The 26,846-nt window shown below is 43.5% G+C and overlaps 2 protein-coding genes across 3 annotated transcripts in view; both read left to right on the top strand.

The window, feature by feature from the left end:
* Positions 1 to 208: 208 nt before the first annotated feature.
* On the top strand, positions 209 to 19,008 carry LOC133108726 (vascular endothelial zinc finger 1-like). Of its 2 annotated transcripts, XM_061218421.1 has the most exons (6): positions 218 to 325; positions 1,814 to 1,855; positions 8,054 to 8,853; positions 10,906 to 10,975; positions 11,206 to 11,368; positions 16,343 to 19,008. In XM_061218421.1, exons 1-6 carry the CDS (start codon positions 293 to 295, stop codon positions 16,705 to 16,707), a joined length of 1,473 nt encoding a protein of 490 aa, XP_061074405.1. In that variant the 5' UTR covers positions 218 to 292; the 3' UTR covers positions 16,708 to 19,008. The 2 variants fall into 2 exon arrangements, with proteins under 2 accessions (XP_061074406.1, XP_061074405.1); XM_061218422.1 differs by lacking the exon at positions 1,814 to 1,855 and having other exon boundaries at positions 209 to 325.
* A 3,084-nt stretch (positions 19,009 to 22,092) lies between these two features.
* Positions 22,093 to 26,846, top strand: part of LOC133107915 (CUE domain-containing protein 1-like) — a 34,932-nt gene continuing 30,178 nt past the window's right edge. Inside the window, exon 1 of the mRNA XM_061217216.1 lies at positions 22,093 to 22,480. The gene's annotated coding sequence lies outside the window, so the exon portion shown is untranslated. The remainder of the gene's footprint in view (positions 22,481 to 26,846) is intronic.

Raw genomic sequence — 26,846 nt, forward strand, 5'->3', positions numbered from 1 at the left:
CAGAAAGTGGGATTCAAACAATCTAACATTTATTTCTGCTTCAGTTATACATGAAACCAGATAGAATCAAAAATATGTTTGCAAATATTTTTGTTGTATATGTTTATTTCACCCGGATTTATTTTCAATACATGTACTTTCCTTATACCACGATGTGAAATATTAGCAAGCCTCCCCCAAACGTAGCTTAAAATGGTTTGCCCAAAGGGTTACAGGAAGTTGTCGCAGCTGCCATGTTTAGCTGCTTTGTTGTAGATTTCTTGTAGGTTTCCTGCAGATTTTAAGTGTTGCAATGGAACCGAGCTGGAGTACGTTTTTATTTCAGGTAAGTGAGTTGTTTTCCGTAAATTGGTTGATTTAAAGGGGTCATTGCTTATAGCCCGACAGAACTGTAGTCAGTGTTTCTTTTTAAAGGTATAATTTTAGCTAAAGCTATCCAAGCAAAACAATGGTAGCTAACTAGCTGCTACATCAATCCCAGACTTCCAGCTGTGAGGTAGCTATAGGCATGACGCTTTGAAAAAAAAATTGGTCTCCTCTCTCTTTTCTTTTTTGCAGTGTATAAGAAGATAAATCGCAGCGAGCTCATGCTTTATTTTATACTTTTAAATTTTTATTTTAATAATTCCCAGCTCATCACTGCTAGCTAGCTAGTTTGTTAACGAGATCAGTCGTGGCATGATTCGTAGTAGTAGTACTAGCAGCACCAACGGCACCGCTTAGCTGGCCGGCCAGCCAGCTATCTTGTTTTTTTCCCAGTATTGGTTAACTAGCTAATCGTTTTGTTTGACACGGGTCTGAACTCCCCACTATAAGACGACAAGTAGCTGCCTATGTAACTTACCCCCCTTAAATCAGCGCTAGGATGGCGAGGAAGGGAAAGGAATCCACACTTCCGATTCTTTTAAACTTTTCTCTCATATTCATAATATGTAACCGCGGTTTGGATAAGGAATTCAAACTATGCATCAAAATCTGGAGGCTAGCTAGCTACCGATCGTTAGCTGGCTAATTTTAGTTGCGATGTTTTGCTACCTTGAATGTTAGCTGTGCTTCATGTACGGCCTTTCTATTTGAGAGATGAGCATCACTAGCTAGTTGGCTAATTGGCTAGTTTAGTGATGTAACTGTGGTGCAAAGTGAGGAGACTAGCTAAGTTAGCTAGCTAGGTGTTGTATTTCCCATTTTGGTTCTGTAGCTGACTGGTTAATGGCGTACATATTACTAGCCAGCCGTCCAGTTTAATTATAGCTCGATCATTTTTGTCTCTAGCTCGCTTGGTTCAGATGGGACGGTCCACATATCAATTCTTGTAATTTTTTTGCATAACGGTAAATTAGTGCCATTTCGTTTCTCAATTCCAGTAACTTACTGCCTGGTTACCGGAATTGCCTGGAAGGGATGCCACTCGTGCCACATAACTAGCTAATTGACAGGCTCGGCTAACTACTCATTCATTAACTTATCTGTTTATTACCAAGTTAGTGCTATCATTTTATGCCACATTCAAGCACTGCACCATGAACAAATAGATCCTTCGTTTGAAGAAAGTTTAAGCATTCTCTTCTGTTGCCGATGAGTCTGAGCTAATGGCAAATTCCCTCTACCGTCGCGAATTTCGAGACTATAACGTCAGCTTCCGACACTATTGCTCATCATGGAAGTGCTGCAACATGTCAGACTTTGTGACCGTTATCTGCACACATTTGTCCTTGTTTTCTTGACGTTTATAGCTGGCTAGTGATGTGGAATTTGAGAGAAGGGTGCATTGGTTTATGATGCGCAGTAACATGGCTATGTTTCCTTACTCTAGCACTTGGTTTGGAGTGGACATTCTCTTGACGCCCAGACCGAAGTATGTTCGCCGAACACACAGTGAACATGTACTGGCCAGTTTTGCTAGTTCAATGCATTTCGCTGCAGCACGTCACGTACTAGTGTATTACTTGCACAGTCAAACTGGTCTTATTATAACCCTGTCGTAGTTTAAGATTAACGAATGTGCATTTCAAAGACACTTGAGGCGCACGCATCATCAAATGTACATCCACGTCACAGGCCTGTAAATGAGCAAATGCTTAAAATGGCTGTTGCAGAGGCATAGGGGATGGTATGAGATTCTGAAATCCCAGATAGGTCAATGGCGTTTTAAACTTAGAAAGCATTTTAAAATTGCAGTCCAGCCGTGGTTCACATGACAGCTTATGACACCAAACATTTATTTTCCTTGGACCCTGTAACTGCTGCATGTAGGCAATACTGTAGAAGTCATTTTGCATTGAGTCAATAATCAAAAGTATCATGTATCCACACTTTGCACGTGCACTTGCTGGTTTAGTTTGTCATGTATGTAGTTTGTTCACCTATTTAACACTTACAACTTAGTTGATATTGTTTATTTGATAAATAAAATGTGTATAATACTGTATACAGCATATTAACCATTAGGCTAACACAAATACTTATTTCTATGAGTTTTTAGGGAGACAAGAACGGTGTACTGAAACTCAAGGGCCTCCAACACGATCCACCATTAAATACAATGTTTACATATCAAATTTCAGCCAAAAAAAGGCCTGCTTTCTCTAAAGATCTTGCCCTTCTGCACAGCAGCAGTTACAGCAAGGCCCCTGCAAGTCATGGGTATTCATATTATCTTATTCTGCTTCATATACGGCTCTGGCTACGTGGATGTATGCGTTTACATATTTAGCATAAATGTATATCTTGGAGAGCTGATGGTGTCTGGGATATTGGTATTTTGATTTGTCCAGAATGTGTGTGGCTGCCATTTTTTAAACCTCCGGGGGGAATTTTGTTACCAGTCATGTGTATCTTAAAAATAACCTTCCCTCTACAAAACTTGATGCGCTTTTAGAAGGTGATCTCAATATGCGGGGGGTTGGCAGGGGGGTTGTTAAGCTGGCAGTTTTTTATGGGATACCGCTGCCTGCAATATCTGGTGGTTTATATTATGCAGTTGTTATTGTGGTTGGGGGTTATAGTTTGGTTGATGTGGGTGTTGTTGGGACCAGTTGCGTTGGCGGCTGGGCTTGGTGAGATAATGCCGCTGTCAGCAGTGTGTGGCGCAGGCTCTTCCCTGCTGGCCTGAGCCGTGCAGCTGTCGCTGGGTAACAGGCCCGAGCTCCAGGAGGCTGCAGTGGTGCTGTCATAACCAGTTAGGCAGAAGTATCAGGAACGCGACATGTGAATGACCTTGAGACCAGAACTTTTTCTCTTTTTTTTTTTTTAAATAATTTTTTTGGTTTCCATTGTTTGGGTGCACGTGGTGCAGCGTAACGATACTGTAGACCAGGGATCATGAAATCGCGGTCCTCAAGGTCCGAGAGCTGCTAGTTTTCCGTCCTCCCTTTACCTGGGAGTCAGTTGTAAAGACGTTCTGGCACTCAATAGCACTCATTGTTAAGCTTATTGCCGGGGAGAGGAGAGAATGTGGATGAGATGAACCAGAAGCTCGTCGATTGTTATTGTTTTCCGGGGTCATCGGAGATGACAAGTAGTCCTAAAAATGTGTCTGTCTGGCCGTTCAACTCGTCTTTCAGGTTTAATTTTTTTTCCTCAATGGATTATTGGCATGAAGCTATTCATGCTGAGTTTTCCACAAATCTGCTGCAGACATGTAGGCCCAGGCATCCTGACTGGCTGGTTTCCTCCAATAAGATGATGGGGATTTGATGGCCCTGTTTCTTTAAACAGCCCATGACACTCTAATTTCCCCCATTTGTATTTGGGATTAAGCTACAGTCCTTTGAGACCCCTTTTGCCATGATACTACATTTCAAAGGTTTGTGGGGAACCTAGTCCTAATGCATGCACTTGAATACATTTTAAGTTTTTTTGTGTTTTGGCTAATTGAATTCTGGTCAATTTTTTTGGGATGTTCTCTGACTATATGAAGAACATTATCCCAAAACATTAGCGAAATTAGAGTAGTCGCTGCCCTCACCTGGTAGATTTTTCACCGAATGACACTGTGCATAGGCTAGGTATATAAAGGCTACAGTTGTCACACTAGTATGTTTAAAGATAACTCGTGTTGCATTCAAAACTACTCAGAACTAGTTTAAATTAAATTAAATAAAAGGATCCAATGTATGAAAGAAAAAAAAACCAAAAAAAAAAAACTGAATGCTCATTGAACTTAGAAATTTACGTTTTCAGAGCTTTATTTATCTGACCTGAGCACCAGTGATGTCACCTTCAGGAGAAATCAAACAAAAATGTCAGCATTTGTAGTTTGTGGTAAGAGGTGTGTGTAGGCTCCTATTTTAATTATATTCTGGGTAATTATTTGCTATGTGTTATGTATATTATAACAACATGTAAGTTTGTTATGATGTCTATAAGCCACTTTTTTGTGCCAACTAATTAAGCTGGATATTGTTTCAAATATTTAAGCAAAATATTTCAGTATATGAATAATAAATAATTGCCCAGACCTAGTGCATCTCCCGTATTCTTCAGAAAGTTTGGCAAGAAGTGTATGCTGCTGCAGATATTTAATAATCCTTCAGGGACAAAATTAAGTGCAGTTTCCTGCAGGGTTTCATGTTTATTAGATTTTTTTTGGAGCGAACACAGTGAGGTTGGAAGTCGGAAATGTCTTGCTTGATATATCCAAGTTCTGAGTTGTGTTGAATGCAGCATCAAACTAGAGTGGTGGTGGCGGTATGTGACTGTTTTCAATACAGCAACTTGTGAGCAACTTACTTCCTTAAAGCACATATTAACATTGAAATGGGACGGCCTGTAGTGTAGTGGTTAAGGTAAATGACTAGGACGCACAAGGTCGGTGGTTCTAATCCCGGTGTAGCCACAATAAGATCCGCACAGCCATTGAGCCCTTGAGCAAGGCCTTTAACCCTGCATTGCTCCCTAATTGCTCCTGCGTAGCCTAATCAACTGTACGTCGCTCTGGATAAGAGCGTCTGCCAAATGCCAATAATGTAATGTAATGAAATGCACAGTTGTGATATTAACAGTTTTAATTTTGGCCATGGAACAGAATTTGAAACTCTTGAGCTTATGTAAACTACAGGCCTTTTTTTTCTGAAAACCCTGAGGGGGAGGGCATTGGAAATCTGCTGAGGAAAATGCTAACTCACTTCCAGATTTTAGTTCTAACTGTAATGTCAAGTAGAGGTTGACAGACTCCTATTATTGTAAAGTTGTCTAAATGGATTAATTATTATCAATAGTCACATTATTGTGTGCATGTAAACCTACTGAAGCAGATTGAGATGTGTTCTATGCTGCGCTCTAATCAAGGTGGACTGTAGCAAAAACCTGACCTGTGTGAAACTCCTGGGGGAAAAGGCTAGAATTCCTTTGATTCCCTTTCATGCGAGCCGTCCAGCCGGTGCGCGGGGCATTGTCCCGCCTGTGTGGGAGCAGGAGCACGTGTAATCCCTTTATTCCTCGCCTCCAGCCCCGCTCGGCGGTCTCCCAGCCCATTCAGTCGGAAACGGCGGCGGTTTCTCTCTGACGTGACTCAGACAACGCTCCGCGGGGACTAACCTCCCTTCCCGGTCTTATTGCTCATTGGTTTTTCCCAGGGGAGAGGGGGGGGAGGGGGGGTGAGGCGGCGGGGAGGGTGGATGTCGGCTCAGTCAGGTTCATTTCCTGTGCCCTGAGTAACTTCTGAGGAATGTGCTTCCTGAGTGCTGTTCCTGTCGCTGGTCTGAGAGCGACTGCTAACCGTTTATCCCTGGACGTTACAAAACCTGCACGGACAATTGCATCTGTGTGCTTAAGCCGTGTTTCGAGTGCTGTCCCCCCCTTCAGACCACAGATCAATACATTTATTGTTATTGTTACCTTTCATAGAAAAATGGGTTTTCTAGAAGAAGAGTTTTGTCAATGTAGAATAAGAGTCCACTAAAAGCACGCTTGGAAAAAAAAGAAAAAAAAAAAAAAAAGAAAAAATTTTAAATTACCAACTGAGTCTGCGGTTATGTGCAATACAGTAGGACGTAGTAGTTTTTGGCCGCTGTTTTTATGCCACACGACTGGACTGCTAATGAGAGATCTCTAGCTGGTACTTGAAAGAAATGCAGTGTTGGATGTAAGAAGGTGTTTCATAAACGAGCAGTAAGACTTTAAAATAAATGGTAAGACATGGAGGCAGTGGAGAGTAGGAAGGACTGGTGTAGTGTATTCTCTCTTCTTGGTTTTCTTTAAAAGTCTCAGCAGCATTCTGGACAAGGTGTATTGAGTTGGTTAATTTTTTGGGCAAGCCAGGTGCATTACAGTTATCCAACCGGTTTGGTCTACAAGCATGCATCACTTTTTGGCATTTTGTGGAGTTAAAGATTCTTATTTTTCTGCTGTTTTCAAGGTGCAAAAGTGCAGTCTTGGCCAGTGTGTGGTTAAGAACAGAGTTGGGAATGTAAAATCACCTGTATGTTTGTAACTTCTGGTCTCGTCTGCTTGGCCAGAGAGCCCAGTGTTCTGTACAGCTCGTCTGTTTGACTGGAAACTGACAGGAGTCGCTATTTTATCCTCGTTCAGTTCAAAAGTTTTTAAGCAATCACACACATCAGATAGACAAGCTGCCAGCACAATAACTGCATCTGGGTGACTGCACAGCAGAAAAGTATAGCCTAGCTGTGTCATCGGCATAAGAGTGGAAGTGGTGATGACGCATGATGTTACCAAGAGGAAGCACAAAGCAAATGAAAGTGGTCCAAGAGTGCTCTCTTGAGTGATGCCATAGTTAATGAACCATGCACAAAGTTGTGTCTTTCTCTGACATGCATACAAAAATATTTAGTATTTGACTTTGGCTGTATTAAAATATTAGCAAAGTGGTGGACATGTTTTGGCATAGACAGTTTGTGCAGCATCTTCTACCCAATCTCTTGTTTACATTTACTAGCTGCACCTGTCCCAGAGTGTGATGGCTGGTAAAATACTACCAAGGGGGTGGCATTTATTTACAATTTACACAAAATAATGAATATTAAAATACTGTGTGCTGCAATCTGAGTCCTTGTTGCTGTGGTATCCCCCCCCCCCCCCCCCCCACACACACACACACACACACACACTCGGTCCTCCTTACACACCATTACGTTTTATACACTACCTGCTTCCCCAACATTACCATTAACACTGGATCCATAATCCTCCCAATCCTCACCAATGCAAGTGCATGAGGGAAAAACATAAATAAATAAATAAATAATGTAGTTAGACATTAAATAATTTTTGAAGCAAGAGAACCAAACCATGGATGGAAAGCTTTTAAAAAAAATTTGTAATCTATTTATGTAATACATTTCATTTTTACATCTGCCATTGCATTGAAGCTCGGCCCTCCGGGTCTTTGAGGCGTGGCCCTCCGGGTCTTTACTGAAGCGTGGCCCTCCGGGTCTTTATGAAGCGTGGCCCTCCGGGTCTTTATGAGGCGTGGCCCTCCGGGTCTTTATGAAGCGTGGCCCTCCGGGTCTTCTTCATGCATTAGGCCTGATGCGATGACTGGAGGTCCAACCCAAACTTGTTTATCTAAGGCCTAATTAAAGAATTACCCAGAAGAATTACCCTGTTATAGTCCATTCAAACCTGTAAACTAATGGCTTGGCCACTGTGCTCTTACGCTTGGACCGTAAGTTATATTACCATGCGCTTCTATGGTTTGCTTTAGTTTTAAATTGGTTGTATACTTTGCCTTTTACTTCGTATTATATGTATACGTAGCATATGAATGTTATATAGTCACTCATTCCTGTAGAGATGCAATACTTTTGTATGAAGTCTAGAGCAGTGTTTCTCAACTCCAGTCCTTGGGACCCACTCGCCAGAAGGTTTATTTTGTAACCAGGAACTCATTTTAATTAATGAAGGGTATTTTTGGTGGTTTGGTTGGTTCAGTTATTATATCAGGTGTGTGAGATCCTGAGTGTAACAAAAACCTTCTGGCAAGTGGGTCCCGAGGACTGGAGTTGAGAAACACTGGTCTAGAGGTTCAGTTCTGGACTAGAGTCTTGAAGTTCAGTGCTGACGCCCCCCTTGTGTTGTTTTGTGTGCCTAGCAGGCGAATGAAGCCCTACATCACCAGCACCAAGTGGCCCAGAACAGCCTGCTGCCCCTGCTCAACTCTGGGTCCGACCCTCCGGACCAGAAGCCCGTGCTGCCCATCCCGCTGGACCAGAAGCCCCCTGTGAGCGTGGCTGAGCTGCTGAAGGACAACGTGGCGAGCGGCGCGGGCGGCGGGGGGCTCCTGCCCCACGTGGTGGTGAAGAAGGAGCCCAAAACCAAGACGCCCTTCATCTGCGGCTACTGCAACAAGGCCTTCCGCGACAGCTACCACCTGCGGCGGCACGAATCCTGCCACACCGGCGTCAAGATGGTGTCGCGGCCCAAGAAGGTGCAGACCGCGCCCACCATGGTGCCCCTGATCTCGTCCGTCCCGCGCGAGGGCGGAGGAGGTGGGAACCCCTCCTACATCTCCACCATCGCCGGCATCCTCACCACGGCCACCTCCTCGGCCTCCACGGGCTCCAGCATCATGTCTCCGTCCGCCATGGGCAGCGGCCCGCAGCACCACCCGCACCAGCACCAGCACCAGCACCAGCACCAGCAGGGGGCGCCCAAGAAGCCGGCCAAGCCCGTGAAGAAGAACCACGGCTGCGAGATGTGCGGCAAGGCCTTCCGCGACGTCTACCACCTCAACCGCCACAAGCTGTCGCACTCGGACGAGAAGCCCTTCGAGTGCCCCATCTGCCAGCAGCGCTTCAAGAGGAAGGACCGCATGACCTACCACGTGCGCTCCCACGACGGGGGCGTCAACAAGCCCTACATCTGCTCCGTCTGCGGGAAGGGCTTCTCCAGGTTTGTGTGTATTCTGACCCCTTCAGTTCTCGTACACTGTTGTAGCATTTCATTTTAAATGGATAAAATTGCCTTTTTTGCCCATCAATCTACACTAAATAACCCACAATGACAAAGTGAAAACATGTTTTGAGAAATTTGGGCAAATTTATATATAAATAATATTTATAAAAGCTGAACTCTCAGACCCCTTAATTCAGTACTTTGTAGAAGCCCCTTTGATAGCAATTACAGCTTTGAGTCTTCTAGGATAAGTCTCTACAAGCTTTGCACACTTGGATTTTGGCAGTTTATACCATTCTTCCTGGCAGATTGTCTGTCAGCTTGGATGGGAAGTGTCTGTGAACTGCCATCTTCATGTCTCTCCACAGAGGTTCTATGGGGTTTTAGTCTGGGCTTTGGCTGGGCCACTCAAGGACAGTCAGAGACTTGTCACAAAGCTACTCCAGCGTTGTCTTGGCTGTATGCTTCAGGTCATTGTTGTGCTGATGGGTAAACTGTCGCCCCAGTCTGAGGTTGCGTGCACTCTGGGGCAGGTCTTCTTCAAGGACCTCTCTGTATTTGACTGAATTCATCCTTCCCTCAATTCTGATCAGTCTTTCTGTCCCTGCTGCTGTCAAGCACCCCCATAGCATGATGCTGCTGCCACCACCATGCTTCACGGTAGGGATGATATTAGTCAGGTGATAAACAGTGCCTGGTGTTCACCAGACATAGTGCTTAGAGTTCTGCCGAAAGAGTACACATTTGGTCTCATCAGACCAGAGAATCTTTTTCCACATGCTCTCAGCAGTCGTATGCCTTTTACACAAGTCTAACCACTCCACCATGAAGGCCTGATTGATGGAGTGCAGCTGAGATGGCCGTCCTTCCGGCAGGTTCTGCCATCACAGAGGAAGCTCTGTTAGAGTGACCGTTGGGTTCTGAGTCACCTCCCTGACCAAGGCTCTTCTTGCCCGGTTACTCAGTGTGGCTGGACAGTCAACTGTTTGAAGAGTCCTGGTGGCCACTGTGCTCCTAGATACACTCGACCCTTTAGAAATCGTTTCGTCTGTTTTCTGTTCTGTATGAAGTAGTTGTTTAGCAACAATAATCAGTAACCCAAATTAACTTCCTTCTCACATGTAGAAAATGTTACTTCCCAAATTTTCTTTCGCGTTTCCTCTGTCAAGTGTCTTTGTGACGGCGGTGTCTCTGTAAAGCGCTGAACAAATATAACTGAGGAACAGTGCGAGTCTCCTGCTTTAGGGTTGTGCCGTTTCATATTCAGCTCAGATGGAAAGCTACAGTGGCCTAATAAAGACATGGCTGAAATTGTTCCCATCACCAAAAAAACCCCATCAGATTTCACAAGGATCTAACAGACCTGCTGAGACCTATTTTTAATTCTTGTTATAATTTTCCAAATTTAAATGTCATGATGCCTAATTGCATTTTGTATTCCGTTTCGATTTAGTGTTAGTCATTTTTAAATAAAACAAAGGTAAAGTGAGGCGAATATAGTATGCATATTCATTTTATGTGGTTTATTCGGATTGTATTGTATTGGATTGGAATGTTAGTTTTTTTTGGAGGTGGGGATTATTTGTTCTTAACAGGTATGGATTATGATTTGATCCTGTAATATATGCATCCCTGTTCGTGATGGCTTGTATCATGATGGGACAAATGTGTTTTGCAAGTCAGGTTACAGGAAAGAAAATGGGGTGTTGATTTTCTGTATGAGCTGAAGAGCCGCCAGCTGGGTGAGCTTACGGTTCAGTGCTCTCCTGATGCAACCCAGCTCCCCTGGGTCCCTCCTGAGAGGATAGGAGTCTCCCAGTACCTCCCTCCGAGACGCTCCGTATCCCAGGAAACCGGTCCCTGGGTGGGTTCCCCTGAAGCGCGGTTCGGCTGCTCCCCAGCAGAGAGGGTGCTGCCGTGGGAGTAGGGAACCTGGGTTTTTTTTTGAGGATCGTTAGGTCTGTGTATGTTCTAGGATGTCCCTGCTCCTGAGATGTCCTCAGTGTTGCCACCTCCAAACTCACATTTTCTTTCCTGTTCCCTTCCCAGGCCCGATCATCTCAGCTGTCACGTCAAACACGTTCACTCCTCAGAACGCCCCTTCAAGTGCCAAGTAACGGTAAGAGTGTGTTTTTGCAAACTTATTTGATTGTTATTTATTGTTGGTCAAACCCTTTCTGTTCCTGTATATTCTTTGGAGTAATTTGAAGGATATTACTCCTTTTTAAAGGCTGGTGTTGAATGATATTTACTCGGGTGAACATGTTACTGAAGTGCCACTGAGCATGCTCTGTTTGTGTGAGGATGTTCCTCAGCATGCTCTGTTTGTGTGTGTGTGTGTGTCCGTAGGCTTGTACAGCTGCCTTTGCTACCAAAGACCGACTTCGCTCCCACATGATCCGGCATGAGGGCAAGGTCACCTGCAACATCTGCGGTAAGATGCTGAGCGCAGCCTACATCACCAGCCACCTGAAGACCCACGGCCAATCCAACTTCAACACCTGTAACAAAGGTATGCTGCCGCCGTAATCTGGATGGGTGCAATGCCAAAACTGTTGTTTTGTAATCAAATTACATACAGAGCCCTCTCAAGCCTGTCTGACTGCCCCAGTGGCTTTGGCCCCGGACTCTTGACTGCCCCAGTGGCTTTGGCCCCGGACTCTTGACTGCCCCAGTGGCTTTGGCCCCGGACTCTTGACTGCCCCAGTGGCTTTGGCCCCGGACTCTTGACTGCCCCAGTGGCTTTGGCCCCGGACTCTGACTGCCCCAGTGGCTTTGGCCCCGGACTCTTGACTGCCCCAGTGGCTTTGGCCCCGGACTCTTGACTGCCCCAGTGGCTTTGGCCGACCGCAAGGTCTACCGCTTGCCTGAGAGTGCTTTCACCGAGCTGACGTCTTTCAGCTACTGTGCAGAGAGGGCACGTTCTCACTGATTATTTCGCAACCCACAGGGGTTTGAGTCAGCCCCCTCACCCCCCATCTCCCCGGCACCTGTCTGCCCTGGTCTTTCTTTACCCAGCTGTCTGTTCTGGCGAGCAGTCTGGATGTGTGCTTTCGTTTGTTTTAAAATATCACCCCCCCAAGCTGGATCTCTGAAACAGCCAGTCAGATGAGGCATAGTGTTCTGGTGATTTCTGTGTAACCTCTGACTCATTACAGAAAGGAAAGCATATTGCTTCCTCCTGAGAGAGGGAGAGAGTGAGTAACATCGGATGGTTCTCGCTCAGCCGTCACTGGTGAAAGAACATTCTGTGATTAATCAGCCAGCCTTAGTTACGGCGTCATCGGTCAGTCCAATGTTGAAATCGCTGTTTTAATGTTTTAACCACATATTTGGTAGCAAAGAAGCTCTTCTGTAATTATACCACATGTGCACACAGTGGGCGGATTAAATATGTTTTTTAAATAAATTTAAAAAAGCTGCTTATTCTAAGTATTTGGTAATGATTTTGAATCTGCAGTATTTTATGCATTGTAGTGCACTGCGACCACACGATTGGCTGATTAGATAATTGCATGAATAAGTAGGTGTACAGGTGTTCCTAATAAAGTACTCAGTGAGTGTATAATGGAAATTGTACATTTGGTGCAGAATAGCAGCTTCTTGCTAAGAATATATACTCACATGGAATATGACTCTTCATAGCTGGACTGTATGCATTTGCCTGTTGCATGCACGTGAAGAGATGATCAATGGCAAGTGGTCCTCCTTCAGTACATTGCTGTATGAAGCAGCAGCCCAATCAATAGGCTAGAGCAGCACTCAATAACCCTTTGTCTGAAGTCCTGAAACGTCTAGCAAGACCAGAGGAGAGAGGTGCAGTGTGCTTTACTGACTGCGCACAAAATCCAATCCTATGTGGACAGATACGATGTGCTTGTTTATGATGCCCTGAAGACCACCCATAGCCCAATAAGCTGTTCTCTCTGTCCCCTTAGAAGGTCTGATTGATCCTCTCTCACCCAGAACCAAACTAAGATAGTCCAGTGATTGGGTAAGCACTTTGAGGCCCTTCTAAGCCAGCCAAATCCAGCTGACATCTCAGTCTTGGAGGAGCTACCCACACTACCCCCCGACAGAGCCTTGACCTCCTACCTGCCTTCTCCGAGGTCTGCACCACTATCAGGTCCCTGAGGAATAACCAAACTCTGGGACTTGGCTTCAGGATTTTAGCAGAGATGGAGTTTTCTGCTCCCAAGCAGTCCATCTGTTCATCACCCTGGCATGACGCCAAGAGAGCATCCTCCATTAATGCATCAATGTAAATATTGTCACCATTTATGATCGCAAGGGGGATGGATCCATCTGTGGCAACAGTAGGGGCATATCACTCCTTTCAGTTGCTGGCAAAGTCCTGGCATAGGGGCCTCTGCAGACTCTTAATACCATCTCTGCTCCCAGAATCCCAGTGTGGCTTCAGAAAGAACAGAAGCACAGTGGACATAATCTTCACCACCCCACATCAACTGCAGGGAAAGTACTGAGAGGAAAAACACCTGTTCATGGCCTTTATGGACCTCTCCAAAGTTTTTGACATGGTATATTGTGATTTTCCCAGAAAGCTTAACATCTTGTGACATGATGGTTATAAGGTTACAGTTACCCCTGACCCCTTTGGAGCAGGTGTGAGGCAGGTGTGAGGCAGGTGTGAGGCAGGTGTGAGGCAGGTGTGAGGCAGGTGTGAGGCAGGTGTGAGGCAGGTGTGAGGCAGGTGTGAGGCAGGTGAGAGGCAGGGATGTGTGCTTGCACCAGGCCTCCTCCGCAGCATGGTCGTGTGTGTTACAGCAGTCCTGCACAAGGCCAGAGCTTCAAGCTGCGACTAAGCTCCACGCTGTAAGCACACTTGTGTTCTGGTCTGCTCACAGTTGTGTTCTTGTTGTACGTTCAGCAGAAACTCTGCAAGTCGCTCTTAAATCTGCTGTAAGGGCATATAGCAGCCTGTCTGTTAACATCACAAAAACAGAGGTTCTCTGTCAGTGGTCATCAGATCCCCACGAAAACCACCTGCTTTCTCCATCTCGGATTGCTCACTTGCCTTTGTACCGTGCTTTTAAGTACTTAAGCAGCATCCGTTCAGAAGACGAGGACATTACCCAGGACACCCAGAACCGGATCAAATCGGCCTCATCATCCTGGACTGCTCAGAGTCCTCAACCATCATGCAATACCAACTCCTATGGCCTGGTCATGCCATCCGGATACCAGCTGGATCCAGCACGGACAGAAGACCTCCCTAAGGAAGTTTGGAATAAACCCTGCCATCGAATGGTGTGGAGATGCACATCGACCAGGGTGCAAGGCATTACTTGGAGTTTGAACTCTATAATCTTTTATTTACATCCATAGTGGATCTTTCTCTGGTCAAACTCATATAAACTGCTGTTTTTAGTCTAAGAAATTCATGAATAGTTTCAATAAATTATTTTTCTCAGGAACGCCTCCTGACGGGATTCATTTTGCACTGCTCATTTAAATATGTTATGGCCAGTAGCTGGAAGGACTGAGGAAGGTATGAAGCATGATCACGCTGTAAATGTAGGAGCCTGGTGGATAACCTTAGTGAGTCTGAATAGTCATTCGGTTTTTTTTTTTTTTCTAATTTGTCTTTCATATTTTTTGTTCAAGCCCTTTCATGGGGTACTTTTGATCATGAGCTGTTGCTTTTTTTTTCTCCACCACTAACTTGGCCATTCTATTCTTGAGGCTTGCAGGTGTTTTCATCTTGTGGTGATCCCTCTAAGGTTATGCTGGTGTAGTCTTCTCTTGATGGTCGTCTTTGACACATCTATGCCTACATAGAGAGTATTCTTGATCTGTTGAACAGTTACAAAGGGATTTTTCTTCACCATTCTGATTCTTCTGTCATCCACTACACTGGTCTTCCGTGGTCTACCAGGTCATTTGCCATTGCTCAGGCTCACCAGTGCGTTCTGAATAATGTATGAAAGTCGCTTGCCTAATCTTTTGCCATGTCTCCCGATTTATTCTGATTTTTCAGCATAATGGTTTGCTTTACTGCCATTGACACTTCTTTGGTCCTTGTGTTGAGAAACAACAACAACAACATGCAGATGGCACTCAATGATGAAACTTAACACACCTATCCAAGAAACATTTGAGCAGCCAATTGTCAAATTATTTTTGAACCCCTAAAATTGTGGGGACTACATACAGTACCAGTACATTTGGAGACACCTTGCCCTTTTCTGGCTTTTTTTGATTGTTTTTATTTCCACAGTTTGTAATCAAACAATTCATTTGTGGTCAAAGCTTTTATTAAACCTTTGGTTTCACCATGTAGTCATTGCAGCACTTTTTATACGTAGCCCACCCCCACCCAATTCAATGTTTGACAAATGAACATAATGTCCAAGAAAATGGTCATCTTTTGTGTTTGATTGCATATCCATTGCATCCCATGACTTCCTGATGTCTGTGACCTATCAACATCAGAGTCTGGATATCTTATTTTCAGGTGGTAATACAAGCGATGCTATAAATCCCACCCCCAGGAAGTCATGGCATGCAAACAATATGCAACCAAATACAAAACATGACTATTTTATTTCACATTATGTTCATTTGTCTCAAACATTGAAATGGGGGGCTATGTATAAAAAGTACTGTAATTGCTACATGGTAAAACCAATATGTACAAAAATATCCTTTAATAAAAGCTGACAATCTACACTTTGACCACACATGAATTGTTTGATTACAAACAGAGAAAATAAAACATTAAAAAGGGGCGACATGGCTCAGGCAGTAAGAGCAGTCGTCTGGCAGTCGGAGGGTTGCCAGTTCGATCCTCCGCCCGGGCGGTGTCGAAGTGTCCCTGAGCAAGAAACCTAACCCCCAAATGCTTCTGACGAGCTGGTCGGGGCCTTGCATGGCAGCCAATCGCCGTCGGTGTGTGAGTGTGTGTATGAATGGGTGAATGGAGAAGCATCAATTGTACAGCGCTTTGGATAAAGGCGCTATATAAAATGCCTGCCATTTACCAAAAAGAAAAAGCAGAAATGGCAAGGTGTGTCCAAACTTTTGACTGGTACTGTATGTTTTATTTAAACTGTTTGCTGGGATACAGAGTGAAAATGACAAACAGTGTCCCTGTTTGAATATGGATAGTACTGTAAATGCGCCTTCTACCCACGCGCTACCTATGCAAAACACTGGAGTGTGTGAATTTCATCATGTGTCCCCTTAAAATCCAGCTCAGAGATCACTTCTAAAACATGTTTTTTTTATTATTGGTATTATACTATTATAATTAGGCTAATAGTATGGGCAGTGCTGGGACAGAGCTGACCAATAGGTTATGTACAATTGTTGATGAGTATTGTCGTTAATATTATTTTTATTCTGATTGTGCTTCACTGTGCTGGAGAATTTATGATATAATTCAGGGGCCCGGCAGGATGGCTCCTGACTGGCTGCGCTGCTCGTTATAGCTCTAAAGCCTTCCCTCTCTCTGCTCCTCTCGCAGACACTAACAGCGTGTGCAACTCCACCTCGGTGACGCCCGTCACGGCCTCCACCGCCATCACCACCGCCATGAACCGCGGCACCAGCAGCAGCAACCCGGTCACCATGGCAGCGCAGATGAGCATCGGCACCAACACGGTCAACATCACCTCGCCCATGAACCTCCAGCACCCCGTCACCATCACGGGCCCGGTCAACCTGGCCTCGGTCAACATCCCCGCCACCGCTCCCATGAATATCGCCCATCCGGTGGCCATCACCACGCCCATGCCCATGAATATCACGGGCCCCCTCAACATCGCCATGAGAACCATGGACAGCATGCCGTTTCTGTCCCAGGTCCTGCCTTCCTCCCCGCCCTGGTAAAAACGAATCGATTTAAAAACGCCGCCTCGTCCTGACTCTACCATCCTAACATACAGCCCCTTCCCTGTACTACCCCCCCCCCCCAGTCACTGGGTACAGAGGGCAAGGGGGTGGGAAATGGCATTCCAGGAAGAGAGAAAAGCAATGGAATCCTGTTTACCAGTTTATCCAGGGACTGATTACTCTGTCCACCACATGATGGGTGGAACGTGACTGCCCCCTATGGACTGGAGGGAGCAGGCATCGTTCAGAGGGAGAGCGTGAGAGAAGGGGGGAGGGGTGGGGGTGAGAAATGAGTTGGAGGGAAAACAAAAACTTGCACCTGCTGGTTTTAACGTTTCAATGGTAGTTTTGCCGAGCATTGGATTTTTAGTTTTTTTTTTTTCCAGTTTTTTTTTATTTTATTTTTTAACTATAGCCTGTTAATCAGTATTTAATAGCATTTTAAGGAATACAATGTAAAAGAAGGGACTGTAGACTTGCATAGGAGTGGAAGAGGTTTTTTTCTGCATGTGAATGCTCTTACAGACTAGAGGAGGGTGTGTGGATTAGAGGAGGAGGTGCAGATGCTGTTAGACGGTAGACTGGAAAAGGCAGGGTACATCAGTCCCCTGCTGTCCAAAGGTCGCCATCTGCACCTCCGTTACATCTGCGGAAGGTGGTCCCCTCCCCATGGTTAATTATTTTTATTTTTTATTTTTTATTTTTTTAATGGGATAGCTTTGATGTGCTTTTAACATGGTTGGTAGCGTACGGTTGAGAGAGGAAGGAATGAATTCTTGCACTGAACGCATATCCCGTGTGTAATGTTCTGAGAAGAAAACGACAGTATTATCAAAGATGAAATGTTAGTGTTGGGTCATAAGCCCTTAAACGTAGACAGCGGGGCCATCTAGTGGCCGCCAGACAACATGCAGTGAGGTGGGTCCTGAAGTTCACCATTTAACTTTATCATGTTGGTCACAGAAGTAGAGGTTTGCTAGGATTATTTTGTACCCTTAATTTTTATTTCAGGAATTTGAATTTATCAACATTAAGTTTTATCCTGGATTTATTTTTTTATGTTACTTTGTAAATATTGAATACCATATACTACTTTTTTCTTTTGGAAAATAAAGTCCCTCCCAGGTCAGAGTGACAGCTGAGCTCAGTCTGTTTGGGGGGCGGGGCAGGGACGGGGCGTGGCTGTGAAGGAGGTCATTTTATGGCTCGATTCTTAATAGGAACCGTCAAAACTTAAAACCTTAAACCGGCTGACTGTTACAGAGAGATGCATCACGTCGTGCCAGGTCCGTGTAGGAGGGAGTTAGGGTGGCTGGACAACCCACCCCCACCACCAAAAAAAAAAAAAAGATATATATATATATTACACTGTTGCAGTGAGATGTGAGGTGCATATGTGTAATTATTTACATTTAATGTTCAGCATGTCCGTTGGTCACACCTAAATTTCGCTCAAACGGCTGTGCATTGTGTTGGTGTGCTACCTGCTCCAAGCAGGAAGCACAAAAAAATAAAAGAAACGCTGCACAAGGACCAACGAAGTGCTGCTTAAATTTTGTTTGAGCTCGAAGACGGTTTGACTTCATTTAAAGATGGAGAACACTAATAAATTTCACCCTGTTAATTTTAATCCGCGAGGCAGAAGCGACACCATTTTAGCGCTGCGTCTTCCTCGCTCACACTGAGCGCCAGCCGTACAGCGCTCTCCCATCAGAAGGGAACTTTGAGCCGAAAACCACCGCGAATTTCTCTTGGCGCCGTTTGGCTTGTTTTTTAAAAACTTCTTCTTTTTTTTCTTAATTGCCTCGAAATAAAATTGATTTTTTTCAATCTTATCCAACAGCAGAAGATTTAGGATGACTTCCAGAAGGAGCGGTGCACGGATAAACGCGTCCGCTCCTGCTGGAAATCGACCGTTAGGCTACGTTCAAATCTGAGCTTCCATTTTAACTTCACGGATGGATTTGGCAGATATCTGCTTCCTGCTAAGGCAGATGAATGTATATCTTTGTACAAAACTATTTAGTTCTGAGGACGTGGTAGTTAAGGATAGATACGTGCAAGAGAGGAAGAAAAACAAGCAAGATAACCTTTTATAAAAAATAAAAAAATGAACTTTTTGTATTAGAACATTAACAATGGTAATTTTGTATATATGAAGACTAGACTTTCTGATTAGCAGAAAGGTAAAACATTCCTACATTTTTTTAATGTATGTCTGTCAAAAAATAATTATGTAAGCATATGCGCAATGTTTCCTGTGCCTTTTATTTGGGTTGTCTAAATAAAAGAAAATGACAAAACACAACTGTGTCGGCTCTCCTGGTACAGTGCAGCGACCTCACCACCCTCACTCCCCCAGACACATTGCATCTGCCTCCCCAGAGATGTCCCTCCCACCCACTGTTTGTGATCACAGTTGAACAAGTGCCTCTCTGTGGGCATTTGAAGCAGTGGGCTGAGATCAATCGCTGTGTTTGTAATGGAGGAGGTGTGCTGTGTTCGCATTTCTTTTTTATTATGATGTGAACTGTCAATGGATACCAGGCAATCTCTCCCTGTTCAGTAATAGAGGATCCTCACCAAGCAGGACTTTCTCTGCTCCTTTCTGCATACACCTGTCTGCTCACACTGCCTACACAAGATCTGCATATACCCCTGCCTGTTCACACTGCCGACACCCCGTTCATGAGCGATTTATTAGAATGACAGTGAACTGGATTGTGTGACCAGAGTATTTTAAAATGCAAAAAGCCATACTGCATGAAAGCCCAATTATTGGCACCACATCACACGTAATCCAGTGTTAACTCGTGAATAAATGTACTGCCGATTTCCTTAAGCGCTGTTTGTTTGAAATAATGCCGCCCTGATCCTGTCACACTGAAGCATGCAAAGTAGTATTGATTTTTCCTTTAATTTCCTGTCTGTGACAACTCTTCATGGACCAGCTGCTACACAAATAACCACAGAAGTGCCTTTCAAGGTTAAAGGTCATTGACATCCTGGTTCTTTTTGAACGTGCTACTGTGTTTTCAAATACTAATTTGTCAATGTGTACAGTCCCCTTCAAAAGTATTGGAACAGCAAGACTGATTCCTTTGTTTTTGCAATACAGTGAATGCATTTGGGGGTGAGATGAAAAAATATGAACACAAGAGAAAGGTTTAGAATTTCAGCTTTTATTTCCTGGTATTTACACCTAGGTGTTTTAAACTACTTCAAACATAGCACCTTTGGTATCAGACTATGCATTTTTTTAGGTGAAGTATTGGAACAGAGAGCACTTAAGTAAATGTAAGTAAATAACTTCATATTTGGTAGCATATCCCTTGCTTGCAATAACTGCATCAAGCCCGCGACCCACTGACATCACAAAACTGTTGCATTCTTCTTTAGTGATGCTTTTCCAGACTCTTTCAGTTGTTGTTTGTTTCCTCTTCAGGAGGTGAAATGCATGCTCAATTGGGTAAAGGTCCGGTGATTGACTTGACCAGTCTAAAAACTTCCACGTTTTCTCCCTTGTTGTGTTTGCTGTGTGTTTTGTGTCATTGTCTTGCTGCATGATGAAGTTCCTCCCAATTAGTTTGGACGCATTTCTTTGTAAGTTGGCAGAGAAAATGTTTTTGTGCACTTCTGAATTCAACCTGCTGCTACCACCATGAGTTACATCATCAATAAAGATTAGTGAGCCCACCCCAGAAGCAGCCATGCAAGCCCAGACACTTCCTCCACTGTGGTTCACAGATGAGCTTGTATGTTTTGGATCTCCACACTTTAGCCTTTCTATCACTTTGGTAGAGGTTAGTCTTTCTCCCACCACCAGTCCATAAAATTTTGTTCCAGAACTTTTGTGGCTCATCTCTGTATTCTTTACGAATTGTAATTTTGCCTTCTGATTCTTACTACTATTGAGTGGTTGCATTGGGGTGTTTCTTCACAGCTCTCACAATGTCATCAACTGCTGTTGTTTTCCTTGGTCAACCTGTTCAATGTCTGTTGCTCAGTACACCAGTAGTGTAGTGGTTAAGGTAAAGGACTGGGACACGCAAGGTCAGGGGTTCTAATCCCGGTGTAGCCACAATAAGATCCGCACAGCCGCTGGGCCCTTAACCCTGCATTGCTCCAGGGGAGGATTGTCTCCTGCTTAGTCTAATCAACTGTATGTCGCTCTGGATAAGAGCGTCTGCCAAATGCCAATAATGTAATGTAAAAAATACCAGGAAATAAAAGCTGAAAGTCGGATGTGCCATCTCATATTCTCATCTTTCGGCCTCAAACTTAATTGTCTTCAATGTATAGCAAAAACAAAGGAATTGGCCTTGCTGTTCCAGTACTTTTGGGGGGGACTATATATTAAAACTATAGGAATTGCTTCTGAACCAAATTATATAAAAACTATAGGATACAGTTTGCTAAAATGTTTCTAACACTAATTTCAATTTGCTATTAGAAACTGAAATGGTTTAAGAAATCACGGTTTCTAGACTATAAACCTTGATGCTGCTCTTTGCACATTCCAAATATAAAATGAAATGCTATACTCAGAAGATGAATGAAGATAAATGCTTCCATATAACTTATGTCTCACTAATCTTAATTAAAAAAACAAACCTCCAGACAATGACATCTATACAAATGATGGCCAAAATGTTGGCTACCTCCAGCTGTTGCAGTTTCTCGGACAGTCCTGGCATTAGCTATCTCGTGACATGAAAAGAAAAAAACATTGTGAACTAGAAGAACAGTCATAATTATGTAAGGATGTTATACAATTGTTTTATACAAATACGAAATGCCTGATAAAATGAAGCACTCCACTCAGTTCAATTAAACATCAACCTGACGCACAGTCGTTTGATGTTTGGGTGTTCCCCTAGAAAACCTTTTGAGAACCAACTTAATTTTCGTAAAATATTTAAAACCACATAGCCACTTCTATCTACAATGTTGCGTAGGCAGCAGTTAATTTCCAGAGTTATTTACATTATATAGCGTTCTTCTTTTCAAGAATCCAATCCACGAGAAAGATATTATAATTGTGTACTGCAGTATTTCAGCTTAGCAGGATATCCCAAAAATCCGCTAAACTATGCGGCAGTGTTTCCCGCGTTATACAGGCTATTAATGACTAGGCCTACACGGCAATACTTTCTTGGTTACCTCTTCCATACTGAACTCAAGAGAATGAAAATAAATTGTTACTTTATATGGTCAAATTCATTACGTTATTTTCTTGATAGTTCACGTATCATGTCTAAGTTTTAAGAAATATATAATTGACTTTTTTCTTCATTAAGTTATACGACAGTATCTCATCTTGTGTTAGACGAGTACCCTATTTCCAGTTCTATTTATTGTTTCTACTTCTACGGCGTCCCTTTGTCTGGAAAGGTATTTCTAAATCTCAGTCCGTCCGCTGGGGCACCGTAAAGGCGACGCTCCTTTTCGTCTGCATTACTCCATTTGCTCCACTAGGAAGCTGTCTGGTTCTTTGTTTTGTTACCACTTGTATCTGAATATCTGACCAACCCGTATTTTCCTCTAGCTACTCGGTTTAAACCAAACACTTGCCTTAGTAACTCGTAGCAGGCTAGTAGTAGCACTGTACCCAGTGTTCCGTCCCAACTTGGTCTCCAAGCCCGGACCTTACCCCTCCTTCAGCAGGCTGTCGTGACAAGTTCCACGACAAGAAAGATCGTACGGTTACGCTGCTGCAAATAGGAATGTTTTGTCTTTTTGGAAAGGTGGTTGATCGCTGTACGGTTTGGTAAGTAGCCTTGTATTGACCGTTGCTCCATTCACGGTTTCACATTTTACGTCTCCACGAAAGGACGGGACGCGCTTGCTAATTCACTTTCTAGCTATGGATAGTTATGGAGCCATTTAAGGGTATAGTAACGTTAATAATGTTGTTTAAAGTTTATTGAGATCGTGTATAATGAGCTTGCTAGCTCGTGTTGTATGAAACATAAAGAGATAAAGGCTTTGATAAAGGGAATTGTGATAGACGCTGGGTGTTCCTGATGGAATGTTGGGAAAAGCCGAGGCCTCCACCCCTGCGTCCCGTGCTTTTTTGCACTGGGTGTCCATGCAACATAAAGCCGATTCCCGTTCGGAATAAGCAGTGTACAATCCGTCATATCCCTGGCCAAATAAATGGGCATTCCAATGGTTTTGAGAAGTCGAAATTTGCTTGGTATGGCTATGAACGTAGCTTAGCAAGCTAGTTAATGCTACATTATGCATATCGCTAGCTAGCGTTATGTTTCCTGTTAAGTTAACGGAATAAAACCAGGTATCGATGCAGACTTCGCTGGTTGTGCAACGTTAATGAGCTACTACTAGCTATGGGGTGCAAGTCTCACACGACTGATTTAGATTTAGATTTCTTTTATTAGCCTGCTAACACAAGTTAATATGCTTTGGCTCGTTATGTTGTCTTCAACCTTGCACGCAGCCAGGTTGTATAAATAGCGACAGCAAAAGTGTGATTTCATAAGAAAATGATAATTTAGTCCCACCAGAAATGATTCCTAAGTGTTGACCAAAGTTCCTTGAAATCAGCATATCCGTTTCACGCAGAAGCATGCGCTCCCGTGAGAATATCTGGAGCGGGGTTTTAATTGTCGTGCCCACTGTTATTCCACCATAGAGCTTGTCTTGTCTTTGATACCACCATCTGAACGGTTCCGACAGGTCAGCACATCGTAATGTGTAAATAACAGACAGCCTGACACCGACACGGTGCCAGTAGCTACAGATGTTTCTTTCATCAGGTCTAGCATATGACACGCATTGTCCAACATTTTCGCAGTGCAATACAATTAATGATCAATATGGAAATTATTTTATTTGTAGTTTCAGTTTGGGACAATCTGACTACCGGTTCAAATCGGCAAATATGTTTTGAGACGTCGTTTGTTTGCTATTCTGAATTTGGGTTCAGTTCCGATAAGCACTAAAGTAAACTCTCCGTGTTCCGAACGTCTAACTTTCATGACGAATAACAAAAAAACAAAAAAAAGTTCCAGATCAGCATCCTTTTGTGTGTGTGTGTGTGTGTGTGTGAACTATAATTCCTTCCGTTTTCATAAAAATCACATACGCGATCAATTTCAGCATACAGTGACATGGTAATATTGCTCCACTGTGACATTGTGGTGGGGTAGCTGTTGCAAACGAGAGACGACGAACCGGGCAGGCCTATACGGCGGTGTTCGGACCATCGTCAGCGAACACGGTCTTCCAAACACAGGCACGCTGTGCAGTTATTTATTTATAGTTTTTATCTTTAATCATTGGTCCAATTCACATAAATCAAAGTGTTTTAGTGTCTGAGATGGTCAATAAGCAACCTTAATTATAAACCACATTGAACTGGCCTTAACTTCTGATGGACGCGGCCGCTTCCCTGTGTTCTGTATGGAGCACAGTGACTTTACGTTACCTAACGTAATTTTCTCCAAATTGTTAATTAAAAAAGTTAACTGCATTTGTGTAGAGTTCACTTCGCCAGAAGTTTTAGACTTGTTTCATCTCGCAGTTTTCAGAGCTTATCTTTTTACTAGGTTCTGTGTTGCGGAATGAATTATACTTCAATGTGACTCCGGAGCGTGATCTCATAAAGTCCATAACTTTATGTCGCTATCAGAGTCGGGCAGGGAGATTGAGTGTTATTATTAGTAGATGGGAAAATATATGATGACAGTGTAATTTTGAAGTCATCCCCGTTAAAATAGGGCCAGACTACAATCAAACAGACAGGTTCATCATGGTTATTTGCAGTCTGATCTTTTTTTCTGAGGTACCCATTGCTATTTATTCATACATAAATTCAGTCTCTGCTGCCTCAGCCATGTTTTTACATCTGACATCAGTCCCAGCAACAAGCAGTCAGTGCACACAAACGTGGCTGTTGAGATATCGGAACCTACATATGGCTTTCATCATTTCCCTAAAAATGGTTTGAGTGACACTTTGACTGTGTCCCCAAAGCATATCCAATCTAACCACATATGTTTTGTCATTATTTTTCGCCCTAAATCCGGCGTTGTTTTTTCAACAATTTATTCTGTATTGAATGATCTATCTGTAGTCAGAGTGCTCTGGGGTGTCCAGGCGAAAGATCAGCATATGGAGAGGTGTTTGGTGTGGCAGAATTGTTCCTCGTTTGATGGCCTCCACAGCTGGCCCGAGTCAGACAGTACATCCGCAGGCCTTGGTTTAGACTGGGCCTGTTGTGGAACACCTGAATCTCATTCATTCTGATTGTTTTCAGGTGTTGCATGTTACCTGGATTACGTCCTCCCCCTACAAAATATAGCAGGGTCATTCTGTGGGAAAAAAAAAAAAAATCAACCAGAGGTGTGGGTGTTACCACTCCAATTTTGCTCAAACTTTGTGTAAAAGTTCTTTATATATTTAATAGAGAACATGCAAAGGTTCTGAAAGGTACTCCAAGAAGGAATATTTAACAGGTCGGAATATCCTTAATGTTGGCAGACCTCAATTGATTCCCAGTATAGATAGAAAGATAGATAGATCTTTATTTATAAAGCACTTTTCGAAACAAGTTACAAAGTGCTTTACAGAAACAAGCATAAAATCAGGATAAAAACACACCAAAATATACCATTTTAAGATCGATTTAAAATACCGACAAAATGCTGTAAATAAAAGTTGCAGAAGTGGTAAAAATAATAGTCATAAAAATAATAATACCACCAACAAGTATAACAAAAATAACACTTAATGAAAACATATAAAACAAACCAGGGAAAATGCTACTGTGTTAAAGAAATGCACGTTGAAAAAAGTGGGTTTTCAAAGTTTTTTGAAATGCAAAACAGGCTCAGCAGATCTAATGTGTTAGGAGAGGTTATTCCAGAGGGTGGGTGCATGGACTACAAAAGCACAATCACCCTTGGTAACGAGTCTGGTGCAGGGCACTACTAAGTGGTTTTTGTCCACTGATCTAAGTGCCCTTGTTGGGATGTATGCCGTAATTAGTTCAGTAATATAACCCGGGGCCCAACCGTGCAGTGCTTTAAAAGTTATAAGCAGAATTTAAAAATCAATTCTAAAATGCACTGGCTGCCAGTGCAAGGATGTTAAAACTGGTGTTGTAATGTGGGCCCTGTGATTAGAACTAGACTGAAGCATAGCAGTGGCATTCGTGACACAGCAGAAGCACTGAGGCAGATAAAAAGCCAATTGCAATAATCCAGGCATGAGGAAATTAAAGCATGGATAATTCTTTGAGAGAAGGGATTTCATTTTGGCAGTATTCCTGAGTTGGAAAAAACAGGCCTTCACTATGTTTCTGACATGTTGATCAGACTCTCACGTAGATTGGATCGGATGTACACTTTGCTTGCTGCCACCTTGCCGAGTACAAATAGCAATAACCGCTGATTAGTTGTTTGTTGAATGCGTTCATTTAGAGCAGGCATGGTGTGTAATGTCTTACATCATGAGTTCTACCCATATTGCTTACGGGTTGGGCGGCTCTTTTCTCTTCTGTGGTATCGTGTTCCAATCAATACGTGTGCGTGTGCGTGTGTGTGTGTGTGTGTGTGTGTGTGTGTGTGTGTGTGTGTGTGTGTGTGTGTGTGTGTGTGTGTGTGTGTGTGTGTGTGTGTGTGTGTGTGTGTGTGTGTGTGTGTGTGTGTGTGTACCGAGAGCATCTCTGTACAGAGCCCACACTAGTCCTATTTCACACACCCTGCGCTGACTAGTCATGCCCCTTAGAGGGGTTCTTATAGGGCAATAGAATGTCATGTGACCAAGAATTGGCTGGGGGAGGGCGCGGCTCTTTGCTGGACTTCAGTGCCATGACTGAGAGTATTTCTACAGAGCATCAATAAAACACAGCTGCTGAAATCAGGATGAGTCCATTAGACAAAGGTGTAGGGAATGAAGCATGAACAAACGCAAAAGTGAAATTCATCTTCTGTAGCTAGACGTTTTCGGGAAGCACAGCATTCGGGCTGTTTGCAGCATTGAATTATGAGCCATGTACTGACATAGAAACACTGAATGTCGTTTGCAGTGTGAGAGTAGGAGTATGCATCTTAAGAGCATGCAGGCATATAGCCTGAATGAATAACTCAAGTTTACATGTTGCCTCTAGG

The sequence above is a fragment of the Conger conger genome, chromosome 13 (assembly GCF_963514075.1).
Source record: "Conger conger chromosome 13, fConCon1.1, whole genome shotgun sequence".
NCBI lineage: Eukaryota > Metazoa > Chordata > Actinopteri > Anguilliformes > Congridae > Conger > Conger conger.

Excerpts from the sequence above, each read along its gene's own strand:
- LOC133108726 (XM_061218421.1), top strand. The coding sequence starts at position 293 with ATGGAACCGAGCTGGAGTACGTTTTTATTTCAG. Across the intron at positions 326-1,813 it reads GGAGTACGTTTTTATTTCAG|CACTTGGTTTGGAGTGGACA; the intron begins GTAAGTGAGTTG and ends TCCTTACTCTAG. Across the intron at positions 8,854-10,905 it reads TGCGGGAAGGGCTTCTCCAG|GCCCGATCATCTCAGCTGTC; the intron begins GTTTGTGTGTAT and ends TTCCCTTCCCAG.